This window comes from Bombus vancouverensis, chromosome 8 (assembly GCF_051014615.1).
Source record: "Bombus vancouverensis nearcticus chromosome 8, iyBomVanc1_principal, whole genome shotgun sequence".
In the NCBI taxonomy this organism is placed as follows: domain Eukaryota; kingdom Metazoa; phylum Arthropoda; class Insecta; order Hymenoptera; family Apidae; genus Bombus; species Bombus vancouverensis.
Window position 1 is genome coordinate 3027903 of NC_134918.1, and position 24472 is coordinate 3052374.

Genomic DNA, 24472 nt, shown 5'->3' on the forward strand with positions numbered 1-24472 from the left:
ACTTTCTTATAATGTTTGCTTATGTCATGAACAAGTGAAATAAACAGATTATCGTTCGATTTGTATCCCCTCTCTTTTATTAATACTTTATTTATTTTTAAAGATGGATTTAGATAAATTATATATTATAATAAGTAATAATAACAACAATATTAAGAGATCATTGTTTTGAAAAGGTAATGTCTTAAGAAACCTTGAGTTTTCACAACTGTCATAGAAACTCTACCAGAAGCATTGATGAACTTTCGCAGAAAAAAGAAATAACGTACATGTGATAGCAAATGCACCACATCACATCTAAATTATGATCTTTTGTTGAATATTCTAAAGAATTTGAATGTGAATATATTTCTAGTTAAACATTTAGTTTAGCTACGGTCCAATGGAAATCGAAAATAAAACAACAATTTCATCAAATGATTGTGGTAATGTTTGCCGTGTTTGTCTTGCAACAAATCAAAATAATCAATGCATTTTCGATAGTAAACGAAGTGATTCAATTAATGAAAGTACAATTGATTTGTCTGAAAAACTTCGTTTGTGCAGTGGTGTGGAGGTTAGTTTAATTCTAATGGTTTCTTTTTTCTTCAATGTTTGTTCGCTATATCTTTTATAATGCGACTTTTACTGGATAGGTACTGGAAAATGATGGTTTACCTTCCACTATTTGCGCGAAATGTATATTAAAGATCAATGATGCCCATGAATTAAGAAGGCAATGCCAGCAATCCGATATCCAATTAAGAGAATTGTATGGTAAAGTGGAAAAAATATATAATATCAATTTATGTAAAACTACAAAAGTAAGTACTCTACATTTGTAAAAAAAGAGTATAATTACAAAATTGTTATTATTTCGTCCTTTATTGCTCACCAGGATAAATATTCCCAGACTGATTATTCATTTACTTCTGATTTAATCAAAATTGAAGCTGATTCATTTTCTGCAATGGGTTATAATCCTTATCCAATGGTAATGCTTAATTCTAGTACTAAAGACATAAAAGATCATGAAGTAATTAATGAATCAAAGTATGCAGAAGATAAAGAATCCACTAGTAACTTAAATAAACAAAATGCCTACATTAAATGTAAACAAACAGAATATGAAAGAAGTGTTACAGGAAGAGAAGTTTATCGAACAAGAAGAATGACCATGTTTAAAAGAGTAACATCTATAGAAAATTTAAAAAATCATAAAGAAAGACAGAGACAATATATAAAAAAGAATACAGCTGTTAAGTGGGATGATGATGCAGCAGATATTAAAAAGACAGATTCTCAATGTTCTTATAGTTGCCCAAAATGTACCAGGTGCTATTCCAGCAAAAGATCTTTGGATAGACATATATTAACTCATGATGAAAAGAAATTCACATGTGATAAATGTAACAAACATTTTTTTCAACTTGATAAATTGATACAACATAATAAACTACATATTGTTAAAGAAAAACCTAAACCAGTATTGTGTAAAATATGTAATAGGAATTTTAGGAAAACTGATACTATGGTAAGACATTTAAATGTTCATAAAAGAACTAATCCAAAGGAGGTCCTTTCTATTCTGAAAGAAATTAGAGATAAAAGAAAATTGGAAACCATAACTGAACCAGGAAAAAAAGAAGTTGAAAATAATAAAGATAAAAAAGAAACAGAGGAAGAATTTGCAACAAATGAAAATAATACTTTAAGTGTCCTAAAAAATAGGACTTTAGAATCTAAAGATAAAAAGTGTAATTCTGACTCATTATCTACTGAACTACTGATATCTACTGAAAATTTTGATTCTTTCGATCATGAGACACTTTATCGATGTAACTACTGTACCAAGCGTTATGCGAACGAAAAATCTCTTCAAAAACATTTACAGATTCATATTGAAAAAAGATTTGTTTGCAATGTATGTAATATGAAATTCTTTCGCCAAGATAGATTAAATAGTCATAAAAATCGATATGGACATAATGAAAATTCAGCATTAGAAGTGCAAAAACCAAGTGACGATAAGTCAGCCATTAAATTAATAAACAGTTGGATTCGAGAGGAGCTTGATTCAGATAACGAGGAAAAGGGTTTTCCTTGTAAAATTTGTGGAAAATCATACGATACAAAAAAATCCTTACTAAAGCATCAATTAAGTACGCATAATACAGAAGGAGAAAACTGCACAACGTGCGGTAAGATGTGTGCCTGTGACGAGAAGGAGAAGAATCAACATAAATCAAACGAAAGATTAAAACCATATCGATGCGGAGAATGTAATAAATCCTTTGAAAAGGAAGTTAAATTACAAAAACATATAAGAATCCACGAGCGCGCTAAGGAACAGCAAGATATAAATTTTAAACGATTTTTATGTCACATATGTAGCAAAACCTTTAGACAAAATACAGGTCTCATGTTCCATATGAGGACGCATACGGGATATAAACCTCATGTTTGTAAATATTGTGGAAGAGGATTCACTTCAAATTCTAATTGCATCAATCATGAAAGAACTCATACTGGTGATAGACCATTCGTTTGTCATTTTTGTAGTGCTGCTTTTGCCAAATCATGTACGCTTAAAGCACACATTACAACACATACTGGAGAAGCAAATTATCATTGTAAAACTTGCGGTAAATCGTTTAGGCGACTAAAGTACTTAAAAGAACACAAATTTACGCATACGGGGGAAAAACCATATGCTTGTAAGATTTGTGGCACTGCATATAGCCATTCTGGTAGTTTATTCGTACATGAGAAAAAGTGTAAAGCACAATATAACAGTTATCAATCCAATTCGACACAAAATATGCAAAGCTATTGCGAATCGGAAACGTCTTCACCAACCTCTATCATTACCGTTTTACCGCAAGTTTATTTGAATAATACTAATGCGATAAATACACAAAGTAGCAAAACCTACATGGACAATATTCAAAAAATAAATTCTCAGAATATTGCTAACATAAATGCTGTTAATACATCAGATTTACATATTCACTCGAATTCCGAAATTTCTGATGTTTCTCTAGCTGTTAAAAGCTTCGCTCTTATCGGACAAATGTTTCAATCGTAGATTAATGCAATGAATGACTGATGAAATTCAAATTGAAATGTTTCTGTGATAAATTTTTATTTTGCAAATATGTTTCAATTATTACTTGAAATATATTTTGCATGGATAAAAAGGAGTAATAAATGTACGAAATGTTTTTTATTGCATTTTTAAGTGGTATCACTCGTTGCATATTTCATACATTATAAAATATGGGAATGGGATTAATTTTATTTTATAAGTTTTCTTATCGTATATAGAGTTTTGCAATTAGGGTGAAGGATAGTTTATCAAATAAAAAGGCTAAAGTCAATCCCTTTTTTATTAGATCTTGTCTTATTGAAGTATATGTAACTCATATCTTCGTTTAAACAGTTAAAAATATTAATATACATATCTTTATATCGAAATTGATACATTTCTTAATCGAGATATAACTATCCATTTTATTGTAAAACAACCACAAAATATTAGGCGACTACGGTCATTGGTTTAGTCCAGAGCTTGAAGTTGGCGAATCTAAGTTCACATAGTTGCAGCATCTCTTCCATAACTGTATATACTTTATGGAATATGTACTTATATATACGCACAATAATGTACTACAAGAGTGGTAAAAAATGTGTTTAAAGATGATACATACGAATATCATCGATTTTGCGGTTATCTAAACACGTTTGAACTATTCAATATCTTTCCTTTAATTTTTTACTTGTTGTAAATAAAAATTTAAAAGGAATTACACTTCTTGTAAATAGTTCGATGAATATTCGATAAATTAACATTTATGTGATAGATTTATATTGAATCACCTCCATTTTAGCAATTTTTTTTATGTATTTAGTCTTGATTTATGCAATTTAATGAATTCATTATTGTCAGATTCATATATTCAATAGTAATTTACTAAATTGCTAAGTAAAATGTTATTCTTATGATGAAACTTGTACATTACACGTAAGAACTATGTGGTCAGAAATTTTAGAATATTTAAAAGATGCGTCTTTAGTGGCAAAAATACAAAATTGTTTTGGTGTCAAAATACATTATAGTGAAACTTTGAAAGAACATTATAAGGAAAATCTCTGTCCTGAAATCCATGGTACTAATTGTCGAAATATTAAACGCAATGTGAATAGTTACCAATTAAAATTTGGAGAAGCGAAAGAAAATGGTTATATTACAACGGAAAAAAGATCTATTTGTGGTGTAAAAACAAATATATGTACGAGTGAGAAATACGAACCATCGATCGCCCTCAATTGGAATTATACTATAACAAACTATTTTTGGTATTATTTATTTTTTTTTGGAACAGAATTAGGGGATGAAATATTTTATTCTACATTTATACCTTTCTGGTTTTGGAATATCGATGGTGCAGTGGGTAGAAGGGTTGTTTTAGTATGGGCTATTATCATGACAACGGGTATGTTATTACTTAATAATATCTAATACATTTTATTTTTAAACAGTATCGTTGCATTATGAAAATTTACATGTAGGTCAAATATTAAAAGATGTTATATGTTGGGCAAGACCTGCATGTCCTCCAGCAGTTCGATTGCAAATAAAATGGTCAGAAGAATATGGAATGCCATCTACTCATGCTATGATTGGTATATCGATTCCATTCAGTGTAGTATTATTTACAATAAATAGGTATCTCTACCCCATTTCTATTGGTTGGACAATTGCAACATTGTGGTAAGTGACATATTATTCTCTAACAATAGATTGATTAAAATTCACAAAAGAATTTAAATATAATTGTTATTATTTATTTAAAAGGTGTACACTTGTGTGTATGAGTAGATTATATCTGGGTATGCACACAGTATTAGACATTCTAGCAGGCTTAATGTTGGCCGTTGCATTAATGATTCCATTAGTACCTTTAGTGGACTACACAGATTATTATATTCTCTCAAACATTTGGGCTTTGGCAATTTTAATTGTTACTAGTATAGCTGTTATAGTTTACTACCCATGCAGCAAGAAATGGACACCAACCAGGTAATTTATATAATGATCTTATAGTTTATAAAGATACCAATTTGATTATGACGAAGAGTCTTCTATTTTAGAGGTGACACAACTATGGTGGTATCTGTTACCACCGGGGTTCATTTAGGAGCATGGCTTAACTACAATACTGGAGCTATGATAGCTCCTACAAAATCACCACCATATGATATTATATGGCCAACTTACCCAATGTTTGGTTGCATGATACTTAGAACAATACTTGGATTTTCCGGTATTCTTGTAACAAGGGCTGTTTGCAAATCCTTTTGTTATAAAATAATGTGTGCCATATTAAGAATTAATTCTGAGGACCTCATGAAAAGTCAAAATTATTCAGAAGATAACAATAAAGTTCTTGTTGATCTAGTCCACAAATATGTGACTTGTTTTATGATAGGTGTAAATACAGTGTATCTCTTGCCAAATGTGTTTTCTATAATTGGAATCGAACGACCGACATTTTACACGGAAATATAAAACGCTTCCTTCAGTTATAAAAACGATGCATTTATCGGTTTTATCGGTATAAAGTAAACATAATATGAAATTATAATCATTGTACAAATCATTCCAATACTAATGTTTGTGATATTGTTTTTCTATACATATACTCATTGCTCGTATCCATTGTTGCTACAGGTCACAAATATGTGAGTCAGATGTCCTGTACTATTTTATATACCAAAAGCGCAATTTTAGGTTTCAAACTTGTTAACCTAGTTCCAATTATATTGTTCATATACATGCATTAAAATTATAGTTTCGTTGGTAAGAGAAATAGATTAAAACAGTTAATAAGAAAGTTTATATTTTACCTTTCTAAGGTATAAATAAATGTTACAATGTTTTTCGTTACAATAAACTAATTGATTAAAAATTAACTTGTTTGAATATTTTCTAAAACTCTTTCCACGGGCATATCTAACCTTAATACCTGTGAAGGAGATAAATTATATGTCATTATAATATTATAAGGAAATGTAATTACAATAAACTGACATTCTTACCCTGAGATTATTATCTAAAATACATTTCACATATGGTATATTTATGATGTATGGAACTGATAAATCATATACGAGACCAGTTTTATCAATAGTAATTACAATACGATCTTGGTCAAGAAGTACATCTACCTCTTTTCTAGTAATCTGTATTAAAATACCAATATTTATACACTATCTACTGGAAATAAAATTTTGATTATCTTACCCCTTTAGGTATTTGGAATACGCCAATCAAATGTATAGATGTTCCTTTTAAATGTTTCAGTAATACATAATTTTGATTTAAACCAACTACAGTATCTGAAGAAATATTTTCTAATTTACTTTTATTTTCTTTTTCATGAATGTCTTTAGTAGGAATTTTAATTTCCTCAATTAATTGTTTGTGGATTTGTGTGTGAGTTCGTGGCTTACGATCTTCAATCCTGTGCTGTTGTAATTTTCCCATTACCTAAAAGATATACAACTTAAATCTGAGGTCTCTTCTATTTATGTAACATAATCTCATTGACATATGTTCAATTAGAAAATAAATATACTTTTCTATTTTTAAGAATCACATAATCTTCTGTATTTAATGTTCTGTTAAATTTGTTCGATACACCATCTATTATAACTGATATTGTGAATAGTAAAAAGTTTTTGCTTTTTTGACATTTTTCAAAATATGTTGTATTAATAACGATATCATATGTCAAACAAGGAGATCCACCTATAATGTTACATGTGATATATTAATTTTAATGTTATATTATCTTGCTATACAATACAGTTACCTTTATCAGTTTCAAATCTTTCACATCCAATACTCATAAGTACTACAAATTCTGGACTTTCTTGTGACAATATTTCAAAAAGTTTTGCGTCCGATATATCATCAGGTGGTGGTATTTTATCAGATGTACATATGTTTAAGAATACTTTTTCTCCACCATCAGTTCTTGTTTTTATACATATACCTAGAATATATATACAGGGATTATATTTGATCAATGTTATTAATTTTGTTAATATTAATAACTGGAATTACCTGGTGTAGGTTGGATAATAAAGAAAGGTTTAGAATCAGATTGTTTTATCAGTGTATCATTATCCTACAGAAATAAAAGATTTATTTGTTTATATATATACTAATTCTAACATGAAAGTCACCTAATTACTATCGTTACTTACAGGTAATATTAGGTTTTTTGTTAATATTGTATCATCTATATCCAAGAATGTTGTGTTATTCATGATGAAAAAATATTTTTATTCATTTACAATATAATATTCGTTTAACAATTAGCAATATCAGAATTAAAATATTTTCGTATAATAGTTATTTTATTTTTTTGAATACGACCGTTTGTTATGGATGTAATTTGGATATACGTATACGATAAGCAGTGGTGGGGAGTGAGGAGTGGGGAAAGATATCTTTCTTTTCATGTTTTAAAACCATAACAAAAGGTAGAAAGAATTTAACCTTTCCTCTTTGAATAATCTTGATAAAATTTTGTAATTATTACTCATCTCCACTGGGATTACACTGGCAGGGAATAGTAAAAATTAAAGTTTTATCAGTTAGATAAATTGATATAAGTTACTAAAATGGAAAAGTGTATAAATGCTTCAGATGGATTTACCCTCAAGTATACAAATCCAAATTTTACAATACAAACCTATATTTTTAATCGAAACGTCGAATAATTTAGAACAAAATCTTTGATAAAACATATATTTCAGAGATTTGACATTAAAAGATGGAATGGTATTTGAAGTTTCTAATAACTGTGAGAACTTCGACGACGAAGATTTTGGTTATACCACGGATATACCATTAACTAATGATGAAGTATTAGATCTTTTAAATATGGATGATTTTCAAGATGAAGATACTTGTGATAATGATAATGTAAATAACCGAATTACAGTTTGTGGTATCAGTTTTAAAAAATTAAAAACTAAAATGACTAATCTTTTTGGAGATGGAAAGGTAAATTATATTTCTTGATGTTGTTAGTATATTGATGGTCTTTCAAAGAATAATGTTTTTTTAAATACTATTTGTAGGTCATGAAATTAATAAAACAGGAAGGTGTTGGTACTGTTATACCATGTGATGCACAAGTTAGTATCAAATATATAGCACATTTTGAATTCAGTGATGAGCCATTCGATTCTAGTTTTGCTCACGGAGATACAGAAACCTTACATTTAGGTGAGGATTCATTATTACCTGGTTTAGAGATTGGTATTACATCAATGAAAAAGCATGAAATAGCAATGTTCCTTATACATCCGGATTTGGCATATGGAAAATATGGTTGTGCTCCTCGTATTCCACCAAATGAAGAAGTATTATTCATTGTACATTTAACTGATTATGTGGATAATGGATCTGCTAAGAAATTTCAAAGCTTGTCTTTAGAAGAAAGAAGACAATTTGCAACTGCTGTTAAGGGTGTTCAGGGTAAATTTAATACTGCCAAAGATTACTTTAGTAAAAAGAAAATTAAGCAGGCAACAAAAGAGTAAGTATTTTTTAAATGAAATATATATATATATATCAACACATTATTATTATCGTTGTGTGTTTTCAGATATGGGAAAGCACTTCAATGGTTAGAAGAAACAGAACTAAAAAATCAGCAAGAGGAAGATGAAGTAAATAAATTACTTTCAAGAGGTTATAACAATCTTGCAATTTGCTACAATATGCAAAATATGCCACGTAATGCTTGTAATGCATGCAATAGAGTTCCTATACCTACATCTAAAACTCATTTCAAGTATGTTGGATTAAAATAAATTCTAAGAAATACCTACATGAACATGATTGTACATTTATACATTTTGTATTTATTTTGTAGTTATGGACGGGCGTTATTGAAAATGGGAGAGTTTTCTAGAGCAATGGAAAAGTTGCAGCTTGCTCTGAAGATGGAACCTAAAAATATGGAGATTGTCAAGGAAATTAAACTTGTGAGTTAATAAAATCAAAAAATATATATGTTGTTTCTGGAAACATTGTATCATACTCATTACTTCTAGGCAAATGAAAAACAAAGGAAGTACTTGGACATGGAGAAAAAGCTTTGGGAAAATTGCTTAAAAGTTAAAGAAAATAAAAAGAAAGAGCCTTCTGCTTTTGAAAATGTTGCATACGAGATCTGTAAAAGCTTTTCTGAAGATAATCAGGCCTTGAGACAACCACTTCCTGAATGTTTGACCCCTGAGGAAGACAAATGTATACGTGAACAAGCCGCAGTTTTTGGCTTGATTGTTACTACGCACCAAAGATACGGTAGAGAAATAACATATCTTAGCAAAGCTAATTATTAAAATCTAAGCGTTACTTTAATTAAGATGATATAATATGAAATATTATAGAAAAGACTGTTATATAAAAATATATATATATATATAAATAAATATTTTTGTACTCTTATATTATGAAAAAGAAATTATATTTCATAAAAATGCTTTACTTAACACTCATTTAAAACCTTTAGATAATTTTTACATTTTTTTACTAGTGATACAGAAATATTTTTCTTTATATTTAATGGTCAAGATAAAAGGGATATCAAATATGTAGAAGATACAAAGATCGTGTGTGAAAAAATGGCGAATCTACGGTGTATATGTGTAAGTATCAGGAAACTACACATAAAATCATTCAACGGTTCGTATTAGTCGTAGACAGCTTTTCTGGAAGAGGTTTTCCGATTTCGTTGCCAAATCGTATTCTATATTTTTGTCTTACGAAATCCCATTTGACGGCATTTTCAATTCTTATGGAATCTTTCAAAGATAATTGATTTTCCAATGGACTTGATTGAAGTAATGGAAAGTTAATGACGTCACGCTGCTGAGATAATACTCCATTGTCCTAAGCGAAAAGAGAAATTTGTTGCTATTTATTACTTATTTACTATCGACCTTTGACTTACCTGAATAAATGTATGTCCCGTAAATAGGTGCATTACACCAGTTTTACGTTCGCCGCTTCGATTTTTACACGCTCTTCCAATATATGAAATCCAGGAAGTAACGAGATTCAACGGCGAAGGTGCAGTACGTGTTCTTAAAAAGGATAGGTATTTCGATTTTCGTTACATTTACAGTAAAACATTTTGACGTATTAGTTGTAAATGTGCTTTTCGCTTTTCTTTACAATATGGAAGTTTGTTTTTGACATGTATAGGTATATTTTTTGCGAGTTACTTACTTTTGCATTTTACGAATAAGTTTGCTCAATCCATATTTCCATTCGATATCGCTTTGCGACTGAATACTTTGATATGTGTCGGACATCATCGCGATTAATAGATTGATTAGTACAATAACACTAACCAACATATATAGAGAGAAAGATATCTGTCAGAATATGAGAGCATTGAAGGTCAATCCTTGAGGTACGAATCGTGCACGAGTAGTTGTGAATATTAGTCTGACCTTAAAGAAATATATTGTCCAATTTGGTTGCATTTTTCGTTTTAATGATATCGTGAAGTCATCCGTATCCTTTTGGCCAAAAATAGCGAAGAAAAGATTTTCCGTAATATCGATGGGATTCACTTTCACTGAAAGAATGTATTCAAGCATCTAAAATTGTCAAAGGTATTCCTAGAGGAACGCAAAGATCATTCTTACATTGCGTCTTCAATTACGTGATTCATTTTGCGTGAATTTGCACTTTAATCGTTGCGCCCCAATTGCTAAATTTAATGACATTGATTGAAAGAAAGGGATATATACAGCATGAAATGCGAAACATGCGATGGAGATGAAAAGATAATATAGGTAGGATAAGAGTAGTTATCACATTGGAAAAGGAGCATAATTTAAATGATCGTTAATGAAATTGGAATATTTTAGACGACGTATGAATGAATATTCGCTCGTTAGATCGATTTCAAGACATCGTGATATCTCGTGCGAGTGATCCTAATCGATGAAGATCGATAATCGGTGTGTCATGATCATGTTATGATTTGATTGAGAACTAATCGAACGGCAGACGGTCGATGCACCAATTTCGCGATACGATCGAATTTTGGAAATACGCATTCGATTGTATTAGTCTGTAAGCATGGTGATATTCGGCTAATGAGCATGCACGCATGCACTCAGTAACATTTCATTAACGCAGTGGAATTAGTTTATCGATTTGTTAGTGTGACAATTAAAGAGCAAGGCAATACGAGTGACCATACATATAGATGGACTAACCATTAAAGATACGTTAAGTTCCTATGCATTGTTGCTATACAGCATCATTCCTTTGGTAGTCTTCTCTAAAACATGATCGAGGCGGTAATCGTTGCATCGATGCGAGGGAGGGTAAAAGGTCCGCGAATAATAGTAGAATCACAGAATGATCCGATTAATTTGGATGTTTATTTTAATGAGAAAGTACGTATGAGACGAAACTGTACACATCTATTAAACGAAACGATATAACGTCGTTTTACTATAGTAATCCAAAACCAGGAGGACAAGTTCAATTAGGTTCAACTTTAACCAGTATATCGATTGCAAATAATCAATCGATTCAAGGAATAGAAGTAAGTGTAGTTTGGCTTCCTGCCACGGGAACACCGGCCAACGAACTTTCCAGAACAGTCGGTAGGGATTCATGATCGGTAGATTCTTTCGATTCTTCGACATGTTTCTCAATATTTTCACCATAAAGATCACGATACTTGTGTCGGACCGCTTCCCAATCAACAACGTTATCGATTCTGACAACGTTACTGAATGATAATTGGCTACCAAGAGGACTCAGGTGAACAACCGATAAAGCAACGCTATCCTTGTGAGCCACCTGTGCTTTTTTCACTTTGGACAACCACTTGGCGCCCATTCTGGACCGCGCTGAAAGCGCATCGGTTCTTTGCAATCCCATCAAGCGGACAAGAGAAGGTCGTTGCTTTTTTGCAGCCCGCTTTTTGCAGAGTTTGTACAAATATGCCATCCAGGTGGTAAGGAGATTCAGTGGCGATGGCGCTGTGCTTGTCCTGCACATCGATAAACGTATCTAATCAATTAGAATTTCCGCGACCGTTCGAACGAACGTGTCTCGTTCAAATTGCGCGAGCATACAACGGCGTTTCTTATCGCATCGGAAATCGATATCGGTTCTATCTCGATTTCGATTGTCAAAGGGTACGCTACAGGAGAGCTCGACATTTCTTATCAATGAGCAACGATTATAATTCCTTACCTGTGCATATTTCTAACAAGCTTACTCAATCCGTATTTCCATTCGATGTCGGACTGAGCTTGTATCCGTTGGTAAGTGTCACTCATCATGGCAATTAGCAGATTAATCAGCACAACCACCGAAACCAGCATATAAATACCAAAGGTGAGCTTGAAGAGAACTTTGGTCCACTCGGGCTGCGTTTTTTCGACCTTGAATTGTTCGTGGGTCGTCTGACCGAAGATGGCGAAGAACAATAACTCAACGGCCAATACGGGACTCATCCTGACTGGAAATACGTGGGAACGATACGTCTCGTGAAAACTCTGTGTACCGCGATAGATTTTATGTTCTTCAATCTGTTTGTGAAGTACGTACGTATGTACATGTTGCGTATATCTGTATGCGTGTAAGTACGTGCATGTTTTTTTTTTTTTTTGTTGACCTCGACGTTTTTAGGATAGTGTCACTATAGCTAAACGCTAAGTCGTAGTAGAACGCGTTATTCTACTAACTTCTTAAACTAAGGGATGCGTTTATAAGGATGAATTCAGATCGCTCTAGACGAGCAATCATCTACAAATCCTACCATAGGAAGGAACCAAAGGTAGTTCTAGTGCACTCCAGAAGTAGGATAGCCATGCTGGGTTAAATGTTTACAGACGCACGATATCATAATCGTACTTCTCTATTTCGTGTTCGCGGGACTACTTACGTAAATTCCGAAACGATAGCATGTTGATTATATCTCGCGAATAGCCGGTCGACCTTCAAAAGGTGATATGAATCCAACTACGAGTTGTTACCTAGAATATTTTGATGTCGTAGCTATTTTCAATGCGGTATTAGCGCGACGAGAACTCGTATACGGCATTGCGTCCGGTAAAATCAAATTCGCAATCATCGAATCGAACTTGTGTATTTTTCCGAGGCGAAAAATCAGCTTCCTCTAGATAGGTGGCGTCATTGTTGTTGGTACCATGGAGGAGTTAGAAGCCGTCGGTACGTTTTCATCCTCTTTCTCGTCATCCCCGTTTTTGGTATCCTTGTCTGCTTCTTTTTCAGGCTCGTTCCCGGACAGAGCTAAATATTTCTTACGGATCGAATCCCAATCGACTACGCTTTCGAGTCTTGTAGCACTATTGAAAGACAATTGACTTCCAAGAGGACTCAAGTGCACCACGGACAAGGTTACACTGTCTTTTGGTCTGACTTGACCTTTCTTCACTTTGGCCAGCCACTTCGCGCCCATCTTCGATCTAGGTGAGAGACGAGCAGCTCGCTGAAGTCCCATCATGTGGACTAAAGAGGGACGTTTTCGTTTTGCAGCGTGTTGCCTGCACACTTTGATGAAATACACGATCCAAGTAGTGAGCAAGTTAAGAGGCGATGGGGCGGTGGTCGTTCTGCAACACGGAATCGTGTGTCCAGCCTATCCCACAGATTCGTTTCACGAAAAAGAACTACACGGTGACGGAACATGCGGCGCGGAGGCGGTTCAATGCGGGAAACTGACAGCGAAAACTAGCAGTGGAGTAGCAGACTTTTTTCGGGGAATACGTATTGCTTCCTTAGCACAAGAAACGGAAATAGGCGGGTATTTATGTTCTGAACGCGGGTCTGAGAAATCCAATTGGTCTTGTATACGAAACACGTTTGCCGGCTTACCTGTGCATATTTCGGATCAGTTTACTGAGTCCGTATTTCCACTCAATGTCCGATTGCGCCTGTATCCGCTGGTAGGTGTCGCTCATCATGGCGATCAGTAGATTAATTAATACAACTACTGAGACCAACATGTATACGCCAAAGGTCAACTTGAACAGGACCGAGGTCCACTGCGGCTGATTAGTCTCGACCTTCAGTTCACCGTGGGTCGTTTGGCCAAAGACGGCGAAGAACAGATACTCGAAGGCGAGTACAGGATTCATCTTTACTGGAATTCGAGGCACATACGTTTCTTGATTTGTCTTTTTTTTTGTGTTTTCTCTCGTGACTGTTGCTTCGTGCCTTTAGGCGGCTACTGGTGGACTCGCTATGTATGGATGCGGGTGTGGTATATCATACGTACATTAGAACGAACGAACGATCGAACGAACAATGAATGTACGAACATGCTCATGCTAATACAGATTGGCCATGCTTGCGAATAACGTTGAATGCATGCCGGACGTTCCGTGAGCTTCGATCGATCCACGCTATGTAATTATTCGGTGTCGTTTAACTTTCAAGGTGGTATACCTGTTATTATTATTTCTATTCCGTTCGCATTTTTGTTTTCTTTTGTGTTAAGACGCAAGAATTTGCGATAGCAAATTCGTGGGATGTATCGAGGATCTACAAAGGCAAGTGTATTTTATCGATCATCAGAATGTGCGGGCTTTCCGCATGTTCTTCTTTCTACCGGGTTCTCGGAATTCACGAGGTTCACAACTGATTCGTTTGTTTTGGACGATGAGATGCAGCATGCAGACGGCGCGGCGAGCATTCTTTTTCTCTTTTTGTCTTGATCTTGCGGCGACGTAGCCGCACGAGCGAACACGTACGTAGAAAGAGAACTATTTACCGTGCGCATGCAAGGAAAAATCGGACGCTTCGTTGCTCCCCAAGATCGTGAGGAAGTACACGTAAAGCGGCCGCGACTTTAAACGAAGAGAGGGATTCGAAGGAGAAAAGGAGGACGTCTCGAGGACGAGAGGAGGGATAGGGAAGTCTAAAACGGATATTGAGTCGAGGCGGTTTCCGGCAGTTAGAGACAGTCACAGAAAAAAATGGAGAAGTGCGCGCATCGGGTGGCACATCGGGATCGAACGTCTGGATGTGGACCAACCCGACGCTTTTCGAGGTCGTAATTCGACTTGGTCGATTAGTGACATACAAAACACGCATTGCGCAAGACTCGAATAGCACGAACAAGATAACATTACTTTTGTATGTTTAGAGAAATGCGTACGATGCACAATAGAGGCTGTGGAGAAACGCGCGCTCGATTGGCGCCTCCGTGAAATAAGGAAGAAACCGGCGGTGGTCGCCAATCCACTCGGTGGGACGCTAAGATCTCGAGATCGGAACCGAGATCGAGCTGTAGACACCGAGTAGCTGCGATTCGGACTCGCGACCAGGCAATTAGGATTTGGGAAAAGCATCAACATCCTTTTGTCTTTCGTGTTGTACGTGAGTATGAACATGTTTCAGGAATTTATGGCATTGATCGTCATAGAGAAAAATAAAGGAAACTGGACATAGTGCGGAGTTGTCCCGGATATTCGTCACAAGCCCGAATCACAGCACAGGTTACAGCGGAGTGAGAAACATTTCTCGCAATGTTACAAATATTTATGTTAATTGGAATCAGGCAGCAGTCCCAGCAGGCAACACACATCGGGCAAACGCACAATGCAGACGGTACGACACCAAGAAGAATCGTGTCCTGCATTCCGTTGTGCACGTGTCATTGCCATTCAATTCACGTTCCGTTCTGGTTCTCGTTAACGTTCTCAATCGGCTTTTAAAACTTACTATTTCGGGAGCTATCGTCACAACACTCAGGTGGTTTTGTCTTGTAACGGAGGTGTCGACGAGGAGGCGCCGTCGATGGCGTCTCCATCATCCATTCCGTAACATTGGCCAACAAATCTATCATTGCAATTTATCCGATTATGCGTTTGTCTCGAGGCAACTAGGCTGTTCTATGGTATAGTCGGGACAACGATAGGTTTTAGTCTTCGTCTTCGAAATTATTAAATCATCGGAGGCCTGCGAGGCATCGCGATGGACAAGGAATGATTCGTCATTCACTGCCATTGATTAATTCGAACGATTTCGAATATCGAATACTACCTTTTCAGGGGATGAGAAGCATCGAGTACGCGTGTTTTTATTCGTGTATCCGCGTATCGCATGTTCGCGGTCCCATCGACCGCGCCGCCTAGCTTTTTTTTCATAGAGTGGCTGCGATCGTATATCCGAGGAATAAGACGGGGGTAAAAATTAGGAGGTAATTTCTCTCTCCCTTTCTCTCTCTCTGCTACATTCTAAAAAAGATCACGGCTAATCATGTGCGTCGAACTTACCGTCGTAGAAGGCGCCCTTTTTCTTTTTGTCCTCGCGCATGTCTTGAGTCGATTGATTCTTGAAGGCTTGGTTCAGCGCAACGAAGTGCATCGAGAAACCAAACACAAAGATGGCTAACACAGCAAGAAATCTGGCGAGATCCTTCATCAGGTTTCCGATGATGATCGCCCATGGTCCAAAGAGATGGTGAAACGAGAGGAAGTCGAGGATTTGCACACAAGCCAGCAAGAAGCTCAGAGCGAATAGTTGATTCCTGAGGTAGAGCAGGGTTGGCCAGTACTGTCGTTGAACTAGCACGAAGCCCATAAGATGGAACGCTACTCCACAGATGCCGAACAATAGCACCGCCAATTTGATCCAGCCTAGTCCGCTCTTGTCGCTAGGATTAGTCAGCTCGAAGAGCAAAAGTCCAGACAGCATCACGAGAAGACACCATTCGTACCAGTACGGTAATAGACTCGGTCTTACCACCGGATATATAGGAATTATACCGACCAGCAAAAGGAAGACCATCAGATATATGTGAGACGTGAGGTACGACATGAATTTTATGATGGGAACGTTATTGTACTTGTGACCGAGCGGAAGAGCGAACACCACCCATACTGGCGGACAGATGAGGAATGCGACGAATAGAAGAATCGTCCTGAAGGCGTTCCAATTCAAGCTGCCCTGCCACAGTTCTTGAAGATATCGTTGTACCACCGTATGCGCAATCACCTCCTTCTGCTCGTTCTCGATCAGAACGTCCAAGAATTCCACGTTTCTGCGATCCATCGAGGTAAGAATTCTTCCAGCCGAGTCGGCGCCTGCGGCTAGAGCTAACAATTCCGTGGCCATCGCTTCGCATTGTTTGCCGGCGGCTATCAAGTCTTTAGCTCTCTCCTTCTCTTTCTCCGACAATTTCATGTAGATATTGGAGAGCTTTGCTGCCGTGTCTACTGGTGCCGGCGATACCAGCACGAATTCCTCGATCGGTTTATTGTTGTGGCTCTTACTGCAGACCATCATATTATAGACGAACTGAAAAATCAACGAGTTCGAATCGATCAAGTGCATCACGAACGAAATCAACCATCAGGGGAGCAAAGTGAAAAGTTGGGAATCGCGTGCTTGTTACTTGACGTCGACACTCGCCAAAATTTATTGGTTCGACCGAGCAATGATCATTGTTCGCGTTAAAAGTTTCGAAACTCCGTGCCGTGCCAATTGCGTTGTCGAAGCTCGAGTTTCAAGAGAAAAGAAATTACACGAAAAAGAAAAAAGTCACGGAGAGAAGCAGTGGCGATTATAGCTTACCCTCTTATCCTCCATCAGAGCGTATGTATCGTGCTCCTTCTCCATGAGATACTTGAGCACGTCGTTGTGACCCTCTGAAGCGGCGAACCAAATCGGCGCGCTTCCGAGATTAGTTTCACTCTTCGGTGAGGCTCCGCTTTCGACTAGCAATTTAACAACATCAAGATAACCGGCGCGAGCGGCGCAATGCAACGGCGTCCAGCCATTTTTATCAGTCGCGTTAATTTCTGCTCCCTGACCGAGCAGAACTTCCACCATTTGGTAGTGACCGTGAGTCGCGGCGATGTGCAGACCAGTTTTACCGTATCGGTCTGAGCTATGTAACAATTCTGCCGATCTGCTCAACAGAAGGCCCACCACCGTAATGTGACCTCCGAAACAGGCCAAATGGAGGGGATTAAAGCCGTTTTCCGTGGTCGCTGCCTCCACCTTAGGCAATGATTTGGCATCAGCTCATCGCCATTAAAAAGTCCGTATACTGTTTCTTTTTTTTTTTTTTTTTTTTTCGTTTGGATACCTGTACGCCAGCCGAGTTTAACAGCAGTCGTACGACGTTTTCGTTTCCGGAGTAAGCAGCCAAGTGTAAAGGTGTCATTCCGGATTCGCTTCCTAATTCTCCTACCAGAGAGCCACCAGTTGGGGGATCGGATTTCACCGTTCCAGGTACGTTGGTTAAGAGTTCCCGCACGGTATCTGAACGAAAAATACATTGTTTTACTGTCTTACAGGGTAAAGTCTAACGCGGGAAAGCCTCCAAGCGACATCTCCGCTTTGTAATAAGCGTGGTTACTATCTCTGAAGCTCGACAAGCCTAGTGTTAGAATACATTGTTTATATTAATATCGTTGTTAAGAAACGAAGATTATGCTTGGGATGCTTCTCTCCTAAGATACAATCGGTGGAATAAGCTTACCGGCTTGACCGAAGTACGCGGCAACATGAAGGGCAGTAACCCCAAGCTTCTTACTGGATATACGAAGAGATTGAGAAGATCTCATCACTTCCAATACCTGACCATGTCCGTGTTGTGCGGCCAAATGGACCGCGGTGAATCCCGCTCGATTCTCATCGGCACAAGAAGCACCTGCTCTGACTAACGCTTTAACAACCTCGGCATGTCCTCCTTCGGCCGCCAGCTGAAGAGGAGTCGCTTCGGTTAACTTGTTTCTTGCAGAGATGACACCTTGCCGATCGAATTTCATTAGTTCTTCGATCACGCGCACGCTGCCCTGCATCGCCGCTATGTGGGCGCATGTGTTCCCATCTTTGGTACATGCCATCACTAAGCTGGGATGTCTTTGAAGGAATAGCTGGGCCACCTCCGCATAGTTGTTCATCGCTGCAGCATGAATCGGTTTCTGACCTTGATCGTCGGTCGCGTCTATACTTGCCCCGAGTTCGAGTAGAAGCTTGCACACTTCCAATTGGCCAGCACCAGCTGCCAAATGAAGGGGTGTCTGTTTTCTCAGCGTAAGAACGTCTATCGCAGCCCCGTGGTCCTGCACAAGGAACTTGACGAGATGCGAGTAGCCGTTCATCGCTGCTAAGTGCAATGCTGTTCTACCGACTCTGGACTTGGAGTTTATGAATGCTTTGTTCGCCAACAACGCATCGCAGACTTGTAAGTAGCCGTGCTCGGCAGCCAGGTGAAGCGCGGACCTACCCTCCAGGTCAAATACGTCTACTCTCGCGTGATTCGCCAGTAACGTGGTCACTAGCTCCATGTGACCGCGGTGGGCAGCGATTAGCAACGGGGTCCAACCGACAGCGCTTTGACGATTTAACGCTTTCTGTACTTCCGTGGCTGACATACCACTTATCATCTCTGTTAGAACTTCGTTGTTTCCAGCTAACGCGCAGTGATGGAACGCTGATTCTTGAGCTTGCTTTGTTTGGAGTGAAACGTCTGCTCCACCTTCCAGAAGAGCTCGAATAACTGCGCGGTCGTCACCAGGTATTTCAACTTCCGACGGTTCGATCTGAGCGGCGTAATGTAATGCACTCGCTCCTTCGTTTGTTAAACTGTTGACGTAGGCCGTCGCTGTTTCCGGACCCTTTCTTTCCTTCACAAACTCGATCAAGTGACGCACGACATCGGCTTTGCATCCTCTACATGCCAAGTGAAGTGGCGTTTCTCCGTTCTATCGAAATGCGTTCCATCGTAACATAGAGAAAGGAAGTGACAGATAGAAGAGGAAAAATCATACCTTCGACTTGTACATAGGATCCCCGCCATCCTCCAGAAGAAGCAATAACGTCGTCAAATTGCCATGGCTCGCCGCTACGTGCACAGGTGTTTGACCGTCGTCGGTAGTCAAATTTGGCCCTGCACCAGATTTCAGTAACATCAGCGCACATCTGTCGCCGTCAGGCACTCTGGCTGCTATGTGAAGAGGCGTTTCCCGAAGCTTTCCTCCTCGAACGTGAACTTCGGCCCCGTAACCTAACAGAGTCTCTACTACCGCAGGTTTTGCATTTTCCACGGCTATATGCAGCGCAGTGTAATTGTCGTTCGTAGTTGCGTCCACCTATGCGACAAAGAATGTTCAAACAACTAATTTAAACGAGTTCTCTTCCAAGATTAATCGAACAAAACTATATTTGTGAGTTTCCATTCTAATACCTTTTCACCTCGTTGTAGGAGAGTGCTTATGATGCCAACATGACCGTACTTGGCTGCCGTGTGAATTGATCTGGCGCCACGTTTATTTGGCATGTGCAAGTAGACGCCCTTCTTGAAGAGCATCGTCGCGCATTCCGAGTGACCGTTCAATGACGCTATATGCATCAGTGTTGATCCGTCCTTTGTCCTCTCAAATATGCTGGCTTTGAATTTATCAGCCAGCAACTCAATAATAGAAGCATGCCCGTTTTCTGCTGCTAGATGCATCGGAGTACGATCCTGATGATCAGTGATGGAGGCTGACGCTCTGACACCGTAAAAGTACTTGACGAGGGTTTCGTCACCCTCAGCGCTCGCTATATGTAATGCAGTTTGTCCATCACCCTGGAAGAATATTCGTATTCAAAGATATCCCAGGACGTTTCTTTAAAGGTATGCAACATTTCCGCAATTCCGAGATCCTAGGATTTTCTCATACGTTTTGCATATCCACAGTCGCCCCGTAGTCCACCAATATTCGCACCATATCGATGTCCCGTCTCCTAGCCGCCAGATGAAGGGCTGAGTCACCTGTAGTGGTAGTGGCACGGAGCTGATCCGGTGCCTGTTGAGCCAACAATTCCCTGCACATCGATTGATTTCCAGCTTCCACCGCCAAGAGCAAAGGTATCTTTCCTTTCTACAATACATTATGGTGATGCAAGGACAGTGTTTTCGAAACAATTTCTTATAGACTACGGTCCATTTTTGCTTTAGTATCGGGAGACATTAGACGGCTGGTCAGATCGATTTTCGCGAGGAAAGAAAAACCAATCCGCTATACGATTTCCATAAATAGTCACATTCGTATGTAGACGTAAATATCGACGTTGGGGAGCAGTTTCTCTTAGAATCGCATAATCTCGCTCGTTTACGAGACAAAGAACGAAGGAACATTAAGAGGCTGGTAAGTGTGCGTGGGAGAAAGAAGGGGAAATAGATGGAAATGTGCCGAAGGGTGGTAGAAGAAGAAAAAGTAGAAGAAACGAGCTAGAGGAGAATTATGACAGCTGTTCGGTACCAGGCCGCGATAGTCCTGGGCCATCATTCGTGTCACGCGAGAAACGTGAACGAGAATTGGGAGCGATGCGCGATAGAAATCGCGCAAAAACTGTTAATTCGATCAAGGAACGCCTGACACAAAGCTGCCACGTTTGATGCTTACAAGAGGTAGTTAAATTACTTAAGCGGTAAAAGAATCGGATTCTAATGATTTCTTCGACGCATACTACTTACCCCATCAACTTTCAATCTAATGTCCCGGCCGGCGGCGGCCAATAACGCTCGTAAAATTGAAGTCGCAGTACCTGTTTGTCTGGACGCGACCAAATGTACAGCCGTTTGTTGCCTCGGCTATACTCGAATAATAAAAGAGATATCACATATTTTGAACAGTTAATGAGCTGAAAAAGAGAAAAGAAAAGTTCATACTCCTCCAGTGGCATAGGGATCGACGCCCCGCTTTGACAGTAATAATTTGACGACATCCTCTCTCGAATACATAGCCGCGATGTGAAGAGCATTGTAATTGTCCTACGAAAGACGAAGACGAATTTTGTTAACGCAATTTTTAGGTTATGTATGATCGACGTGAAGATTTCATCTTCCTGCCATAGTTACTTCCGCTCGATTGAATCGAATAGCTCCAACTAGCTATGGTAGATGGAAATAAATCGTAAGACCCAGCGAGATTCGCCGGGTCAAGTGGCTAGTATGGAAACCGGGTTATAAATCGCATTTTGCCGCACCCAGAATAAAACGAATGGTTTATCGCCGATCGATTTGAAAATGACGTCGAACCGACGCGTTGGGTGGGGCTAGAAAACCCGATCTCTGCGATTAGCTATTACTTAAAGTTAATGAAGGGGCGCACCTAAGTTTTTTCGCAAAATTCTTGGAGATTCTAGGAACTTGCGTAATCGCGGAAATACCCACGGAAAGGGTCACGATTGCCTAGTAGGTTTATAATCTGCTAGGAGCTTTAGGATTGGTCAACCGTGGACGTAGCCGCATAAGCATGACTACCGCGAAGAAACGCGCCGATAAAATCTGGAAGGTGCCTAATCATCTCCTAGAATCGAGCTACTTTTTCGCCCTACTCACTCGTCGGCCTACTTGCTTGCTTACTTTCTAACCTCCGTAAACCCCTTGGCCTTGGCCCTCCTTCACGCGATCTTACCCTCCTTCACTCGACTTAACAGGGATTACAAGGAGATCGTTAATTATACACGTTCCATGGTCTCCACTGGCTATGATCATGCAGTCATTCAAATAGTACGTGTCGCAGCCACGCAACGCGACCGGGAACTTGTTCAAAAACCAGTATCGCCACAATTAAGACGATTAGATTTTAACGCGAAAACGCTTATCACCGCCCGTGAAATGTGGAGCGGTCTCAAAAGCAACTAAAAAATTCTGCAAATCTACCAGTTGTATTTTACTCGTTAAAGCACGCCAGGGAGAGCTACCAAATTTCTTGAAATACTTTGAATTTCTTGGAATACTTGCGCTGTTCCTGGCACCTACGTCCGCCCCCAATTCAATCATTCGGTCGAGCAATCCCGTGCGATTGTCTTTTACTGCGTACATCAATGGTGTCATGCCCGTTGCCTGAAAATTAAAAATATATATCGAGCAGTGATTGAGATAGAGGCAACGAGCTATTTTGTTAGCGAGAATTTTCTTTTTTGACTAACCGGGTCCATGATACTAGCGAGAGGAAGGAGAGGACCATCCTCTCCGACGCTCTGTACCGCCTTCTCCAGAGATTTGAGCAGCTGGTCCACCGGTGCCCATTCTCCACGCGCGGCAAGCCCGAGGAGCTTTTGTGCGGCTTCCCTGCTGGTTGCTCCTGCCGATCCAGGTTTGCTTCCAGGTTGTGTCCCATCCGCGCTTGTTCCTCCACCGGTACTTCCCGTCGAGGCTGATCCTCCGGTCTCATCTTTGCTTACTGGGCTTTCCTCTTTGCTGGAGGGAGTCTTTTTTTCGTCCTTCCCACCCGATGTCTTTTTACTGTTACTGCTCATGGTACTCCGTACGATCTCTCATCGTAGTCAACCGACATGTTTCACGCTTGAAGGACGACTTCGTTTGTCACTTAAAAATCTATATCTCCACTGTTTTTAGTTTTGTTGTATTTAACTCTTAACGTTTATAAACCATTATACCGATAAATTGTTACGTTGTTTCCGATATTTTCTAAGAGTCGATAGTGAAATAAAAAAAGAACCGATGGTAGAGTTGGATGTTGGACGGGCGATTTAGTTGGTCGGACGCGTGCTAACGCCGCGTTTATCCTGGCGGTTCTGAAGACATTACGTGGCTCGCGAAGGGTAGCCTTCCCTCGACCCTCTCGCTGCTCGGGCAGGATCGACCAATCACTGTCACGGTAGTGCGGGAATCCACAGGGTAACGGTACACACCAGCAAAGAACAACTCGATTCAACCGGGTTGCACGGACGCGTATAACGTTGCCTAACTGGCTCACCCGCTAGCTACCGTAGCCCTCGCCCCGTTGGATGCTTAGAAAATGCGGTAAACCGGTGGTGAACTCGGTGGTGGTAGCAGCGGCAGCAGTGGTGGTTCGGAGAGCCGAGAAACCTATCACGAGAGTGGGGAGCAGAAGGTGGAACGGTGGTGCCATGGTCGACGTCGACACGCGACTTCCGGCGCGGAGCCAGCAGGCACGCCATCCGTCTATGTGGAGTCCTTCGATCTTAGATTTTAACCACTGCTATCCTCCTTACTGCAACCGATTTACTTTTCTTACATACCTTTCATTTTTTCACTTGAACATATATTTTTTCTTTTGCGTTCATATCTCAACATTCCAACGGAGGAGCTTGATCGACGTTTCAAATAAACCATGTGTGTCCTTGTCGTATCTTTCATCATGTTCCTTACAAACATAAATTAAATTTAATATGACTTACAAAACATGCTATAGACCTTTAAATGAAGATACAGATATATGTATACATGTATACCGCCTTATTGTAGAGTGAGGTAACTGCACTTGGTAATTCAATCGGGACTCGTTTATACATATGTATGTAGTATGTAACACAGTATGTACACAATTGTGTAATTGAATCATGCAAGATATCTTCGTCGCCTTATAAAAAAAAAAGGTGATTAATACAGTATCATAAGTCAAGTGCACA

The 24472-nt window shown here is 38.8% G+C and overlaps 5 protein-coding genes across 10 annotated transcripts; 3 read left to right on the forward strand and 2 right to left on the reverse strand.

Annotated features, from left to right (window-relative positions):
- The first annotated feature begins 382 nt into the window (after positions 1-382).
- LOC117164809 (uncharacterized) lies at positions 383-3072 on the forward strand. Its single transcript, XM_033348182.2, has 3 exons — positions 383-556; positions 636-803; positions 878-3072. Exons 1-3 carry the CDS (start codon positions 383-385, stop codon positions 3065-3067), a joined length of 2532 nt encoding a protein of 843 aa, XP_033204073.2. The 3' UTR covers positions 3068-3072.
- A 940-nt stretch (positions 3073-4012) lies between these two features.
- Positions 4013-5955, forward strand: LOC117164813 (sphingosine-1-phosphate phosphatase 2). Its single transcript, XM_033348189.2, has 4 exons — positions 4013-4475; positions 4552-4753; positions 4838-5062; positions 5134-5955. Exons 1-4 carry the CDS (start codon positions 4013-4015, stop codon positions 5549-5551), a joined length of 1308 nt encoding a protein of 435 aa, XP_033204080.2. The 3' UTR covers positions 5552-5955.
- Positions 5866-7393, reverse strand: PIH1D1 (PIH1 domain containing 1). The gene is made up of 7 exons (XM_033348196.2): positions 7255-7393; positions 7112-7175; positions 6858-7040; positions 6621-6793; positions 6287-6532; positions 6082-6225; positions 5866-6008 (listed from the first exon to the last, which is right to left on the reverse strand). The coding sequence occupies exons 1-7, from the start codon at positions 7315-7317 to the stop codon at positions 5952-5954; spliced, it is 930 nt and encodes a 309-aa protein (XP_033204087.1). The 5' UTR covers positions 7318-7393; the 3' UTR covers positions 5866-5951.
- Positions 7394-7574: 181 nt separating this feature from the next.
- Positions 7575-9549, forward strand: shu (inactive peptidyl-prolyl cis-trans isomerase shutdown). Its single transcript, XM_033348186.2, has 6 exons — positions 7575-7715; positions 7810-8059; positions 8137-8597; positions 8667-8855; positions 8937-9048; positions 9118-9549. The coding sequence occupies exons 1-6, from the start codon at positions 7675-7677 to the stop codon at positions 9406-9408; spliced, it is 1344 nt and encodes a 447-aa protein (XP_033204077.1). The 5' UTR covers positions 7575-7674; the 3' UTR covers positions 9409-9549.
- On the reverse strand, positions 9537-24204 carry nompC (no mechanoreceptor potential C). Of its 6 annotated transcripts, none has more exons than XM_076621045.1 (15): positions 23006-24158; positions 22818-22919; positions 21741-21842; positions 21546-21662; positions 20749-20949; positions 20271-20654; positions 19855-20175; positions 18561-19788; positions 18165-18340; positions 17648-18076; positions 16348-17371; positions 10525-10652; positions 10298-10446; positions 10020-10152; positions 9537-9958 (listed from the first exon to the last, which is right to left on the reverse strand). In XM_076621045.1, exons 1-15 carry the CDS (start codon positions 23333-23335, stop codon positions 9746-9748), a joined length of 5037 nt encoding a protein of 1678 aa, XP_076477160.1. In that variant the 5' UTR covers positions 23336-24158; the 3' UTR covers positions 9537-9745. The 6 variants fall into 6 exon arrangements, with proteins under 6 accessions (XP_076477160.1, XP_076477161.1, XP_076477162.1 ...); XM_033348173.2 differs by lacking the exons at positions 9537-9958; positions 10020-10152; positions 10298-10446; positions 10525-10652 and adding exons at positions 12600-13680; positions 13943-14210; positions 15794-15910 and having other exon boundaries at positions 23006-24005; positions 24083-24204; XM_076621047.1 differs by lacking the exons at positions 9537-9958; positions 10020-10152; positions 10298-10446; positions 10525-10652 and adding exons at positions 11450-12089; positions 12296-12563; positions 15794-15910 and having other exon boundaries at positions 23006-24159.
- Positions 24205-24472: the final 268 nt, after the last annotated feature.